Source organism: Crinia signifera, chromosome 12, assembly GCF_055691185.1.
Source record: "Crinia signifera chromosome 12, ASM5569118v1, whole genome shotgun sequence".
NCBI lineage: Eukaryota > Metazoa > Chordata > Amphibia > Anura > Myobatrachidae > Crinia > Crinia signifera.
The window spans coordinates 7,695,184-7,711,552 of record NC_139228.1 but is presented as its reverse complement, the minus strand read 5'-3'; the positions used below and the strand labels follow the sequence as shown (position 1 = coordinate 7,711,552).

At 47.5% G+C, this 16,369-nt stretch overlaps 1 protein-coding gene across 1 annotated transcript in view; it reads right to left on the bottom strand.

Moving 5' to 3' along the window:
* The window catches only part of LOC146050291 (uncharacterized), an 87,826-nt gene that overhangs the window by 58,018 nt on the left and 13,439 nt on the right, over positions 1-16,369 (bottom strand). Inside the window, exons 6-7 of the mRNA XM_083167221.1 lie at positions 6,202-6,332; positions 4,249-4,440 (exon numbers count right to left, since the gene is read on the bottom strand). Coding sequence (XP_083023347.1) covers positions 4,249-4,440; positions 6,202-6,332 — 323 coding nt within the window. The remainder of the gene's footprint in view (positions 1-4,248; positions 4,441-6,201; positions 6,333-16,369) is intronic.

Here is a 16,369-nt window from a genome sequence, read left to right as displayed (position 1 = left end):
TTACTGTATAACGTCCCCTTCCCAGCAGTCATCACCCAGACCCATCCCCCGGGGGTTACTGTATAACGTCCCCTTCCCAGCAGTCATCACCCAGACCCATCCCCCGGGGGTTACTGTATAACGTCCCCTTCCCAGCAGTCACCTCTCCCGTCATATCCCCGGTGTTACTGTATAACGTCCCCTTCCCAGCAGTCACCTCTCCCGTCACATCCCTGGTGTTATTGTATAACGTCCCCTTCCCAGTAGTCACCTCTCCTGTCACATCCCTGGTAATATTGTATAAGGTCCCCTTCCCAGCAGTCACCTCTCCCGTCACATCCCTGGTGTTATTGTATAACGTCCCCTTCCCAGTAGTCACCTCTCCTGTCACATCCCTGGTGTTATTGTATAACGTCCCCTTCCCAGTAGTCACCTCTCCTGTCACATCCCTGGTGTTATTGTATAACGTCCCCTTCCCAGTAGTCACCTCTCCTGTCACATCCCCTGGTGTTACTGTATAACGTCCCCTTCCCAGCAGTCACCTCTCCCGTCACATCCCTGGTGTTATTGTATAACGTCCCCTTCCCAGTAGTCACCTCTCCTGTCACATCCCCCGGTGTTACTGTAAAACGTCCCCTTCCCAGCAGTCACCTCTCCTGTCATATCACCGGTGTTACTGTATAATGTCCCCTTCCCAGCAGTCTGACCTCCTGTCACATCCCCGGTGTTACTGTATAACATCCCCTTCCCAGCAGTCACCTCTCCTGTCACCTCCCCAGTGTTACTATATAACATCCCCTTCCCAGCAGTCCCCTCGCATGTCATATCACCGGTGTTACTGTATAAAGTCCCCTTCCCAGCAGTCATCTCTCCTGTCCCATCCCCCGATGTTACTGTATAACGTCCCCTTTCCAGCAGTCACCTCTCCAGCCACATCCCCGGTGTTACTGTATAACGCCCCCTTCCCAGTATTCACCTCTCCTGTCACATCCCCCGGTGTTACTTTAAAACGTCCCCTTCCCAGCAGTCACCTCTCCTGTCACATCCCCCGGTGTTACTGTAAAACCTCCCCTTCCCAGCAGTCACCTCTCCTGTCACATCCCCCGGTGTTACTGCATAATGTCCCCTTCTCAGCTGTCACCTCTCCTGTCACATCCCCGGTGTTACTGCATAAGGTTCCCTTCCCAGCAGTCACCTCTCCTGTCACATCCCCGGTGTTACTGTATGACGGCCCCTTCCCAGCAGTCACCTCTCCTGTCACATCCCCGGTGTTACTGTATAACACCCCCTTCCCAGCAGTCACCTCTCCTGTCACATCCCCCGGTGTTACTGTATAACACCCCCTTCCCAGCAGTCATCTCTTCTGTCACATCCCCCGGTGTTACTGTATAACCTCCCCTTCCCAGCAGTCACCTCTCCTGTCACATCCCAGGTGTTACTGTATAACATCCCCTTCCCAGCAGTCACCTCTCCTGTCACATCCCCGGTGTTACTGTATAACATCCCCTTCCCAGCAGTCACCTCTCCCGTCACATCCCTGGTGTTATTGTATAACGTCCCCTTCCCAGTAGTCACCTCTCCTGTCACATCCCTGCTGTTATTGTATAACGTCCCCTTCCCAGTAGTCACCTCTCCTGTCACATCCCTGGTGTTATTGTATAACGTCCCCTTCCCAGTAGTCACCTCTCCTGTCACATCCCCTGGTGTTACTGTATAACGTCCCCTTCCCAGCAGTCACCTCTCCCGTCACATCCCTGGTGTTATTGTATAACGTCCCCTTCCCAGTAGTCACCTCTCCTGTCACATCCCCCGGTGTTACTGTAAAACGTCCCCTTCCCAGCAGTCACCTCTCCTGTCATATCACCGGTGTTACTGTATAATGTCCCCTTCCCAGCAGTCTGACCTCCTGTCACATCCCCGGTGTTACTGTATAACATCCCCTTCCCAGCAGTCACCTCTCCTGTCACCTCCCCAGTGTTACTATATAACATCCCCTTCCCAGCAGTCCCCTCGCATGTCATATCACCGGTGTTACTGTATAAAGTCCCCTTCCCAGCAGTCATCTCTCCTGTCCCATCCCCCGATGTTACTGTATAACGTCCCCTTTCCAGCAGTCACCTCTCCAGCCACATCCCCGGTGTTACTGTATAACGCCCCCTTCCCAGTATTCACCTCTCCTGTCACATCCCCCGGTGTTACTTTAAAACGTCCCCTTCCCAGCAGTCACCTCTCCTGTCACATCCCCCGGTGTTACTGTAAAACCTCCCCTTCCCAGCAGTCACCTCTCCTGTCACATCCCCCGGTGTTACTGCATAATGTCCCCTTCTCAGCTGTCACCTCTCCTGTCACATCCCCGGTGTTACTGCATAAGGTTCCCTTCCCAGCAGTCACCTCTCCTGTCACATCCCCGGTGTTACTGTATGACGGCCCCTTCCCAGCAGTCACCTCTCCTGTCACATCCCCGGTGTTACTGTATAACACCCCGTTCCCAGCAGTCACCTCTCCTGTCACATCCCCCGGTGTTACTGTATAACACCCCCTTCCCAGCAGTCATCTCTTCTGTCACATCCCCCGGTGTTACTGTATAACCTCCCCTTCCCAGCAGTAACCTCTCCTGTCACATCCCAGGTGTTACTGTATAACATCCCCTTCCCAGCAGTCACCTCTCCTGTCACATCCCCGGTGTTACTGTATAACCTCCCCTTCCCAGCAGTCACCTCTCCTGTCACAACCCAGATGTTACTGTATAACACCCCCTTCCCAGCAGTCACCTCTCCTGTCACATCCCCCGGTGTTACTGTATAACCTCCCCTTCCCAGCAGTCGCCTCTCCTGTCACATCCCAGATGTTACTGTATAACGTCCCCTTCCCAGCAGTCACCTCTCCTGTCACATCCCCCGGTGTTACTGTATAACACCCCCTTCCCAGCAGTCATCTCTTCTGTCACATCCCCCGGTGTTACTGTATAACCTCCCCTTCCCAGCATCACCTCTCCTGTCACATCCCAGGTGTTACTGTATAACATCCCCTTCCCAGCAGTCACCTCTCCTGTCACATCCCCCGGTGTTACTGTATAACCTCCCCATCCCAGCAGTCACCTCTCCTGTCACATCCCAGATGTTACTGTATAACGTCCCCTTCCCAGCAGCCACCTCTCCTGTCTCATCTCCGGTGTTACTGTATAATGCCCCCTTCCCAGCAGTCACATCCCCTGGTGTTACTGTATAATGCCCCTTCCCAGCAGTCACCTCTCCTGTCACATCCCCCGGTGTTACTGCATAACGTCCCCTTCTCAGCAGTCACCTCTCCTGTCACATTCCCGGTGTTACTGCATAAGGTTCCCTTCCCAGCAGTCACCTCTCCTGTCACATCCCCGGTGTTACTGTATGACGGCCCCTTCCCAGCAGTCACCTCTCCTGTCACATCCCCGGTGTTACTGTATAACACCCCCTTCCCAGCAGTCACCTCTCCTGTCACATCCCCCGGTGTTACTGTAGAACACCCCCTTCCCAGCAGTCATCTCTTCTGTCACATCCCCCGGTGTTACTGTATAACCTCCCCTTCCCAGCAGTCACCTCTCCTGTCACATCCCAGGTGTTACTGTATAACATCCCCTTCCCAGCAGTCACCTCTCCTGTAACATCCCCGGTGTTACTGTATAACCTCCCCTTCCCAGCAGTCACCTCTCCTGTCACATCCCAGATGTTACTGTATAACACCCCCTTCCCAGCAGTCACCTCTCCTGTCACATCCCCCGTTGTTACTGTATAACCTCCCCTTCCCAGCAGTCGCCTCTCCTGTCACATCCCAGATGTTACTGTATAACGTCCCCTTCCCAGCAGTCACCTCTCCTGTCACATCCCCCGGTGTTACTGTATAACCTCCCCTTCCCAGCAGTCACCTCTCCTGTCACATCCCCCGGTGTTACTGTATAACACCCCCTTCCCAGCAGTCATCTCTTCTGTCACATCCCCCGGTGTTACTGTATAACCTCCTCTTCCCAGCATCACCTCTCCTGTCACATCCCAGGTGTTACTGTATAACATCCCCTTCCCAGCAGTCACCTCTCCTGTCACATCCCCCGGTGTTACTGTATAACCTCCCCATCCCAGCAGTCACCTCTCCTGTCACATCCCAGATGTTACTGTATAACGTCCCCTTCCCAGCAGTCACCTCTCCTGTCTCATCTCCGGTGTTACTGTATAATGCCCCCTTCCCAGCAGTCACATCCCCTGGTGTTACTGTATAATGCCCCTTCCCAGCAGTCACCTCTCCTGTCACCAGCTGAATGATCTCATTGGTCAGTTCCAGGATCTTCTGGTCAGTGTCTCGCTCCTGTATCAGTGAGTGAGGTGGAGGCACCATGATGAGGCTCTGGGTCCTGCTCCATCCTCCCAACACATTGGGATGGCTCCTGGGTGTCACACGCTCACTGGATCTCTGTATCAGTGATGTGTAATCCTGTGTATTGGGATAGACAGCAATATACAGGTAAATGAGGCTCCATGTACTTGCTCTACTGCTGCTCCTGACATAACCAGTGGGTCCACCATACTGAGTCCTCTATATACAGCCGGTGACCACGGGGGTATCATCTGCTTTGTACAAATTAGTGGACACTAAAATAACTTTATCGAGGGGCCTGTAGTAGACACAGGACTCAGAACGGGCGACACAAGGAAGATAGAATGAGAGGTAAGTGATTTATACAGTCTGCTGCGCTGTGCACATAGGGAACCATCACAGCTGAGGTAGGAAATATCTATGTATAATAAACCTTTCTTCTCTATATTATATATTTAGGGAGACATCAGGGATATGGGAACAGAACTGTAAATCTAAAATACACCTAATTATGCAGAAAATGCTGCAATAGCAAAAGTCTCATCAATACATAGTAACATTCAGAGGAAATACAACATAGTGAGGGCAACACCCCTGTGTTATTACTAGAGATAAGATGGCACTGTGACACCCCCATAAGCCCTCACCTCCCCGGTCACGTCCCTGTATTATTACTAGTGATAAGAATGATGTCACTGTGACTCTACCATAAGCCCTCACCTCCCCAGTCACGTCCCTGTATTATTACTAGAGATAAGAGTGATGTCACTGTGACGCTCCCATAAGCCCTCCCCTCCCCGGTCACATCCCTGTATTATTACCAGTGATAAGAGTGATGTCACTGTGACACCCCCATAAGCCCTCACCTCCCTGGTCACATCCCTGTATTATTACTAGTGATAAGAGTGATGTCACTGTGACGCTCCCATAAGCCCTCACCTCCCCGGTCATGCCCCTGTATTATTACTAGCGATAAGAGTGATGTCACTGTGACACTCCCATAAGTCCTCACCTCCCGGGTCACGTCCCTGTATTATTACTAGCGATAAGAGTGATGTCACTGTGACACTCCCATAAGCCCTCACCTCCCCGGTCACATTCCTGTATTATTACTTGCGATAAGAGTGATGTCACTGTGACACTCCCATAAGTCCTCACCTCCCGGGTCACGTCCCTGTATTATTACTAGCGATAAGAGTGATGTCACAGTGATGCTCCTATAAGCCCTCACCTCCCCGGTCACATTCCTGTATTATTACTACCGTCTGCAAAGCGCATTGAGTCCCGTTGGAGAAAGTGCGCTATATAAATTATACTTACTTACTAGCGATAAGTGTGATGTCACTTTGATTCTCCCATAAGACCTTCCCTCCCCGGTCACATCCCTGTATTATTACTAGTGATAAGAGTGATGTCACTGTGACTCTCCCATAAGACCTCCCCTCTCCGGTCACATCCCTGTATTATTACTAGTGATAAAAATGATGTCACTGTGACACTCCCATAAGCCCTCACCTCCCCGGTCATGTCCCTGTATTATTACTAGTGATAAGAGTGATGTCACTGTGACGCCCCCATAGGCTCTCACCTCACCGGTCACATCCCTGTATTATTACTAGTGATAAGAGTGATGTCACTGTGACTCTCCCATAAGACCTCCCCTCCCCGGTCACATCCCTGTATTATTACTAGTGATAAGAATGATGTCACTGTGACACTCCCATAAGCCCTCACCTCCCCGGTCATGTCCCTGTACTATTACTAGCGATGAGTGATGTCACTGTGACTCTCCCATAAGACCTCCCCTCCCCGGTCACATCAGTGTATTATTACTAGCGATAAGAGTGATGTCACTGTGATGCTCCCATAAGACCTCACCTTCCCGGTCAGCACGTAGATGATCTCCAGGGTGAGATGTAATATCCTGTCACTCTTCCCATTGTCCATCCTCAGTGATTTATACAGAACGGGTCTCACTAGCACCTGAGGTCTAATAAAATATTCTGCAGCTTCTCATAACTTATCTAGGAATAAAGGAAAAAGATGGAGTATATCCCTCATTATATATCACTATACAGACCCCTCCCCTATATAATATCACATACGCAGCGTGTGCCGGGGGATTATACATCATTATATATCACTATACAGACCCCTCCTCTATATAATAATATCACATACATAGCGTGTGATGGGGGATTAGCCCTCATTATATATCAATATACAGACCCCTCCCCTATATAATATCACATACGCAGCGTGTGCCGGGGGATTATACCTCATTATATATCACTATACAGACCCCTCCCCTATATAATAATATCACATACGCAGCGTGTGCCGGGGGATTATCCCTCATTATATATCACTATATAGACCCCTCCCCTATATAATATCACATACGCAGCGTGTGCCGGGGGATTATCCCACATTATATATCACTATACAGACCCCTCCCCTATATAATAATATCACATACGCAGCGTGTGCCGGGGGATTATCCCTCATTATATATCACTATACAGACCCCTCCCCTATATAATAATATCACATACATAGCGTGTGAAGGGGGATTATCCCTCATTATATATCACTATATAGACCCCTCCCCTATATAATATCACATATGCAGCGTGTGCCGGGGGATTATACATCATTATATATCACTATACAGACCCCTCCCCTATATAATAATATCACATACGCAGCGTGTGCCGGGGATTATCCCTCATTATATATCACTATACAGACCCCTCCCCTATATAATAATATCACATACGCAGCTTGTGCCGGGGGATTATACCTCATTATATATCACTATACAGACCCCTCCCCTATATAATATCACATACACAGCGTGTGCCGGGGATTATCCCTCATTATATATCACTATACAGACCCCTCCCCTATATAATATCACATACACAGCATGTGCCAGGGGATTATCCCTCATTATATATCACTATACAGACCCCTCCCCTATATAATAATATCACATACGCAGCGTGTGCCGGGGGATTACCCCTCATTATATATCACTATACAGACCCCTCCTCTATATAATAATATCACATACGCAGCGTGTGCCGGGGGTAATCCCTCATTATATATCACTATACAGACCCCTCCCCAATATAATAATATCACATACGCAGCATGTGCCAGGGGATTGTCCATCATTATATATCACTATACAGACCCCTCACCTATATAATAATATCACATACGCAGCGTGTGCCGGGGATTATCTCTCATTATATATCACTATACAGACCCCTCCCCTATATAATAATATTACATACGCAGCGTGTGCCTGGGGATTATCCCTCATTATATATTACTATACAGACCCCTCCCCTATATAATATCACATACGCAGCGTGTGCCGGGGGATTATCCATCATTATATATCACTATACAGACCCCTCCCCTATATAATAATATCACATACGCAGCGTGTGCCGGGGATTATCCCTCATTATATATCACTATACAGACCCCTCCCCTATATAATATCACATACGCAGTGTGTGCCGGGAGATTATCCCTCATTATATATCACTATACAGACCCCTCCCCTATATAATAATATCACAAACGCAGCGTGTGCCGGGGATTATCCCTCATTATATATCACTATACAGACCCCTCCCCTATATAATATCACATACGCAGCGTGTGCCGGGGGATTATCCCTCATTACATATCACTATACAGACCCCTCCCCTATATAATAATATCACATATGCAGAGTGTGCCGGGGGATTATCCCTCATTATATATCACTATACAGACCCCTCCCCTATATAATATCACAAACGCAGCGTGTGCCTCATTATATATCACTATATAGACCCCTCCCCTGTATAATAATATCACATACGCAGCGTGTGCCGGGGGATTATCCCTCATTATATATCACTATACAGACTCCTCCCCTATATAATAATATCACATACGCAGCGTGTGCCGGGGGATTATCCCTCATTATATATCACTATACAGACCCCTCCCCTATATAATAATATCACATACGCAGCGTGTGCCAGGGGATTACCCCTCATTATATATCACTATACAGACCCCTCCTCTATATAATAATATCACATACGCAGCGTGTGCCGGGGGGTAATCCCTCATTATATATCACTATAAAGACCCCTCCCCTATATAATAATATCACATACGCAGCATGTGCCGGGTGATTATCCATCATTATATATCACTATACAGACCCCTCCCCTATATAATAATATCACACACGCAGCGTGTGCCGGGGATTATCCCTCATTATATATCACTATACAGACCCCTCCCCTATATAATAATATCACATACGCAGCGTGTGCCGGGGGATTACCCCTCATTATATATCACTATACAGACCCCTCCCCTATATAATAATATCACATACGCAGCGTGTGCCTGGGGATTATCCCTCATTATATATCACTATACAGACCCCACCCCTATATAATAATATCACATACGCTGCATGTGCCGGGGGATTATCCCTCATTATATATCACTATACAGACTCCTCCCCTATATAATAATATCACATACGCAGCGTGTGCCGGGGATTATCCCTCATTATATATCACTATACAGACCCCTCCCCTATATAATATCACATACGCAGCGTGTGCCGGGGGATTATCCCTCATTATATATCACTATACAGACCCCTCCCCTATATAATATCACATACGCAGCGTGTGCCGGGGGATTATCCCTCATTACATATCACTATACAGACCCCTCCCCTATATAATAATATCACATATGCAGTGTGTGCCGGGGGATTATCCCTCATTATATATCACTATACAGACCCCTCCCCTATATAATATCACAAACGCAGCGTGTGCCTCATTATATATCACTATATAGACCCCTCCCCTGTATAATAATATCACATACGCAGCGTGTGCCGGGGGATTATCCCTCATTATATATCACTATACAGACTCCTCCCCTATATAATAATATCACATACGCAGCGTGTGCCGGGGGATTATCCCTCATTATATATCACTATACAGACTCCTCCCCTATATAATAATATCACATACGCAGCGTGTGCCGGGGGATTATCCCTCATTATATATCACTATACAGGCCCCTCCCCTATATAATAATATAACATACGCAGCGTGTGCCAGGGGATTACCCCTCATTATATATCACTATACAGACCCCTCCTCTATATAATAATATCACATACGCAGCGTGTGCCGGGGGGTAATCACTCATTATATATCACTATACAGACCCCTCCCCTATATAATAATATCACACACGCAGCGTGTGCCGGGGGATTACCCCTCATTATATATCACTATACAGACCCCTCCCCTATATAATAATATCACATACGCAGCATGTGCCGGGGGATTATCCATCATTATATATCACTATACAGACCCCTCCCCTATATAATAATATCACACACGCAGCGTGTGCCGGGGATTATCCCTCATTATATATCACTATACAGACCCCTCCCCTATATAATAATATCACATACGCAGCGTGTGCCGGGGGATTACCCCTCATTATATATCACTATACAGACCCCTCCCCTATATAATAATATCACATACGCAGCGTGTGCCTGGGGATTATCCCTCATTATATATCACTATACAGACCCCACCCCTATATAATAATATCACATACGCTGCATGTGCCGGGGGATTATCCCTCATTATATATCACTATACAGACTCCTCCCCTATATAATAATATCACATACGCAGCGTGTGCCGGGGGATTATCCCTCATTATATATATCACTATACAGACCCCTCCCCTATATAATAATATCACATACGCGTGTGCCGGGGATTATCCCTCATTATATATAACTATACAGACCCCTCCCCTATATAATAATATCACATACGCAGTATGTGCCGGGGGATTATACCTCATTATATATCACTATACAGACCCCTCCCCTATATAATAATATCACATACGCGTGTGCCGGGGATTATCCCTCATTATATATCACTATACAGACCCCTCCCCTATATAATAATATCACATACGCAGTGTGTGCCGGGGGATTACCCCTCATTATATATCACTATACAGACCCCTCCCCTATATAATAATATCACATACGCAGCATGTGCCTGGGGATTATCCCTCATTATATATCACTATACAGACCCCACCCCTATATAATAATATCACATACGCTGCATGTGCCGGGGGATTATCCCTCATTATATATCACTATACAGACTCCTCCCCTATATAATAATATCACATACGCAGCGTGTGCCGGGGGATTATCCCTCATTATATATATCACTATACAGACCCCTCCCCTATATAATAATATCACATATGCGTGTGCCGGGGATTATCCCTCATTATATATAACTATACAGACCCCTCCCCTATATAATAATATCACATACACAGTATGTGCCGGGGGATTATACCTCATTATATATCACTATACAGACCCCTCCCCTATATAATAATATCACATACGCGTGTGCCGGGGATTATCCCTCATTATATATCACTATACAGACCCCTCCCCTATATAATAATATCACATACGCAGTGTGTGCCGGGAGATTATCCCTCATTATATATCACTATACAGACCCCTCCCCTATATAATAATATCACATACGCAGCGTGTGCCGGGGGATTATACCTCATTATATATCACTATACAGACCCCTCCCCTATATAATAATATCACATACGCAGCGTGTGCTGGGGGATTATACCTCATTATATATCACTATACAGACCCCTCCCCTATATAATAATATCACATACGCAGCGTGTGCCGGGGGCTTATCCCTCATTATATATCACTATACAGACCCCTCCCCTATATAATAATATCACATACGCAGCGTGTGCCGGGGGATTATCCCTCATTATATATCACTATACAGACCCCTCCCCTATATAATATCACATACACAGCGTGTGCCGGGGGATTATCCCTCATTATATATCACTATACAGACCCCTCCCCTATATAATAATATCACATACACAGCGTGTGCCGGGGGATTATCCCTCATTATATATCACTATACAGACCCCTCCCCTATATAATATCACATACGCAGCGTGTGCCGGGGGATTATCCCTCATTATATATCACTATACAGACCCCTCCACTATATAATAATATCACATACGCAGCGTGTGCCGGGGGATTATCCCTCATTATATATCACTATACAGACCCCTCCCCTATATAATAATATCACATACGCAGCGTGTGCCGGAGGGATTATCCCTCATTATATATCACTATACAGACCCCTCCCCTATTTAATAATATCACATACGCAGCGTGTGCCGGGGGATTATCCCTCATTATATATCACTATACAGACCCCACCCCTATATAATAATATCACATACGCAGCGTGTGCCAGGGGATTATCCCTCATTATATATCACTATACAGACCCATCCCCTATATAATAATATCACATACGCAGCGTGTGCCGGGGGATTATCCCTCATTATATATCACTATACAGACCCCTCCCCTATATAATATCACATACGCAGCGTGTGCCGGGGGATTATCCCTCATTATATATCACTATACAGACCCCTCCCCTATATAATAATATCACATACGCAGCGTGTGCCGGAGGGATTATCCCTCATTATATATCACTATACAGACCCCTCCCCTATATAATATCACATACGCAGCGTGTGCCGGGGGATTATCCCTCATTATATATCACTATACAGACCCCACCCTTATATAATATCACATAGGCAGTGTGTGCCGGGGATTATCCCTCATTATATATCACTATACAGACCCCTCCCCTATATAATAATATCACATACGCAGCGTGTGCCGGGGGATTATCCGTCATTATATATCACTATACAGACCCCTCCCCTATATAATAATATCACATACGCAGCGTGTGCCGGGGGATTATCCCTCATTATATATCACTATACAGACCCCTCCCCTATATAATAATATCACATAGGCAGCGTGTGTCGGGAGATTATCCCTCATTATATATCACTATACAGACCCCTCCCCTATATAATAATATCACATACGCAGCTTGAGCCGGGGGATTATCCCTCATTATATATCACTATACAGACCCCTCCCCTATATAATAATATTATATACGCAGCGTGTGCCGGGGGATTATCCTTCATTATATATCACTATACAGACCCCTCCCCTATATAATAATATCACATATGCAGTGTGTGCCAGGGGATTATCCCTCATTATATATCACTATACAGACCCCTCCCCTATATAATAATATCACATACGCAGCGTGTGCCGGGGGATTATCCCTCATTATATATCACTATACAGACCCCTCCCCTATATGATAATGATAATAACGCCGCATTATACACAAGGGGCGCTGGGGACCCCCCTTTGTACTGCACAGTATAATATTACTACCCGAGTCCCCCATAGCTTCTCCTGTGAGGAGAACAATATCATCATTGTCACACACACAGATATGTATATTACCTCCCCTTCGCCCGGCTCACTGACCCGGAACTACATATAATACAACACGGAGGAGGTTGGGCCGCTCTCCAGCTTCCAATATGGCGCCCGGGGGAGTGTGAGGCCCCGCCCCGTCTGCCGTGTCACGTGGCGAAATCTCAGGGCAGAAATACATTGCGGTCACTTCCGGCTGAGTCTACAGGAAAATGTCCACCGCAGGACACTGAGCAAAGTGACAGCTGTGGCGACGCTGCTGCTACACAAAGCGCCCTGTATATGTCCCAATGTCCTTACCGGCGTCTATATGTACATGTGCTCTTTCTGAGCGCTGCTACAGTACAAGGTTCCTGTCAGCCAGCTAGGCTTCTCGTAAGGGTGACATGTACCATATCTCCCAACATGACCCTCTCCAGGTGGGACCCACTGCTGTATGCCTAGACTTCCCTGGTAATGTATGATTACCAGCACCTGTGGTGACACCTGTCTTGTCACTTAACCTGTTCCAAACAGGTGATGGCAATCCTACAGTAAGAGGGAAGCCCATGAACAGAGCAATGTGTCCCTCCTGGAATGGGTCAGGTCAGTGTGCAGATGCCCCCTGGTCAGTAATACCCGCCTTTGTATCCCCTCGCAACCATGTAAGGGGGTGTGTTACTTAGACACATCGCCTCGCATGTGCCCACAGCAGGAGAAATTATGGTCCTAGCACGGCGCCCGTCATGGTACATCGCATGCCTTAAATTAAGGTACTTAAGGCATTCGATGGACGCGATGGACCCGATTTTCTGTCTTTAACTGGCTCAATTGCCGGTAAAAGTGAAAATCGCGTTGATCGCGTCCATCGCGGCCCCTAATAAGCGATGCGACCAACGCGATTTTCCCATAGGGAACAATGTTAAAGTGAAAATCAGGTTATTATAATGGCCCGCGATGCGATCAACCCGATTTCACATAGGTGACAATGTTAAATGGGCCAATATGGCCCATTTAACATTGAATATGTGTAAAAAGCATGGTTAATGGCCCCCCAATTTTAAACGCCACCCCGCTATTGACGCCAACCCGAAGCGTGGCGAGTGCCGGCGGTACGCGTCCTCCGACCTTTTCATACCCCTACTATCCACGTCGGCGTGGAGTTGAGAATAGAAAGTGTGGCGAGCCACCGAGCCCGAAGCGTGGCGAGCCCCGTGGATACCTGTGAAGCCCGCGATGGGCCGCGATACCTGTGAAGGTATCCGCTCGCCTCGCTGCGCTCGCCACACTTTCTATTCTCAACTCCACGCCGAAGTGGATAGTAGGGGTATGAAAAGGTCGGAGGACGCATACCGCCGCCGCTCGCCACGCTTCGGGTTGGCGTTAAAATTGGGGGCCATTTCAAACATCAGGGGGGTTTCTATTACAATGGGGTGTTTTGGGTCATTTCACATTAAAAATTAATGCAAAATCGCATCGATCACATCGCATGCGATTTGGTTGGCATGCGATGCGATCGACGCGATTTTTTGCAACGCGATGCTCACAATCAAAATCGGTGGCGCCGTGCTAGGAAACAAGTACCGAAATTATTTGAAGGTCGGCGACTAACGTAGAGTTTCTGCTGCCTTAACGGAAAAGAAGTCAGTGGAGATAGACATTGTTACTGGTGACTGGGACGAAGACGCGCATGAAACGCTGGGAGTTCCCATGTCCCAGTGCCGCCACAGCCCCTGTCCACCCCCTTCTCTCCCTGCTGTGAACGGCCAGCAACCCTGTAAATCGCTGAGGCCGATCGCAGTGGGGGCAGGCGTTGAATTCTGTTCACCCCTATACATACAAAGGTATTCAGATGCCTGACCATTCCACCAGCATGGACTGTAATGACATTGTATAGAAATACATATACATTAATATGGAGTCGGATCCCCTATTGCAGCTATAACCGCATCCAGTGTATGGGATGGGAATTTGTGTCCATTCATTCTGTAGATCATTTATTAGGTCAGGTTCTGATGTCGGATGAGAAGGCCTTCCCCAAACTGAGCACAGCATTGTTCTAAATACCCTGGTATGCTGGAACATTGAGCTTGCCCTTCACTGGAGATAAGATACAGAAATATCAGGTAGATAGATGGGAGAATCTAAAGGTCCATTTACTATTTAACATTTGCAGCCAATACACCAGTTTTCAGGGGTCACCTGCATATATTAAGCACTTCCAGAATGTCCCGCTCACAGCCGTTCTCCCCATAGTCTTCTATGGGGGATGCGATGCTGACGATGTATAAATATCTGGCAACGCAATTGTTCCCAGCGCTACCGCCATTCTGCAATGGCAGTTCCCTATGGGCTACAGACCACACTCCCGGTGGGGGCAGTGCAGTCAGCAGGGCAGCTGGGGTCAGCGCTAACCACGCAAACACGGACCCCCAGCACCCGGTGAGTCAGAGTGCAGGGATGGGCTCCGAGACTGGGTCTGTGGGACGATACATTCATCCGAAAGGTTTGCATATTGCAATGCGATCCTGGGCGGCAGATCCCACCTAGGGGATAGAGTCTCTGGGTCTACAGCGTTGGTCAACAAGCATTAGGTCAACATGGGTCTAGGTTGACAGGTGATTAGGTCAACACAAGAATTAAGTCGTCAAGTGTCTAGGTCGACATGGGGTTTTTCACTATTGTCTGAGCCGCCATGTGCCGACAGGCGGTATTTCATGCCCTACCATCCACTAGGGAAATGTGGGAGAACAAAATAGTGTGCCGAGCGTGGCGATGCACCGAGCCTGAACCCTAGCATGCGGATGCGGTGCACTGGAAACTGTGTCCATGTGAACTGTGTCGACATTCGAGTAAAAAAAAATTAAAAACCCAATGTTGAGTTTGACTGTCAACCTAGACACTGTTGACCTATTGCTTGTGTTGACCTGTCAAACCCATGTCGACCAACTTGCTGTAGACCAAACGATCCCAACCCCCACCCAGATTGCATTGTATATGTGATCCTACAATAATTGGGCCCCTAGATGAGAATTTTAAATATATATAATTTTTCTTTGTAGTCATTCTGTGCTAAATACCGCTAGCAATGCGCCGCTCCTGCACGTCGCTGAGTCACTTACTCTCCGAACAATTACCTGGCTCTGATTCGTTTGTAAATGGGGGCCCGATCCGAATAGATTCAGGAGAGGTCAGGTTATATTACCACACTCTGCACCCCATACGTTATACGCTTTCCCCAGATTTCAGGCTCCTTTCCTGCATCTTTTCACTTCTTCCCTGATCTAAAAAGAAGCTTCCACAGGAAATCAGCTTGGGTGGGTAATTACAGATTTTATTATCTGCTATGTGCCTGACCCACGTAACTGCTCACCACACCCATATATGTCCGGGATACGGTCACTAGGTCTACAGCAGGATGGTCAACAAGCATTAGGTCAGCACCATTTCGGTCGACACAAGCATTAGGTCGACATGTTTTTTTTTTTAACAAATCAGAACCGACGTGACGTCAGGCGGTATTTTATGCCCTACCATCCCCTAGGGCAGTGATGGCTAACCTTGACA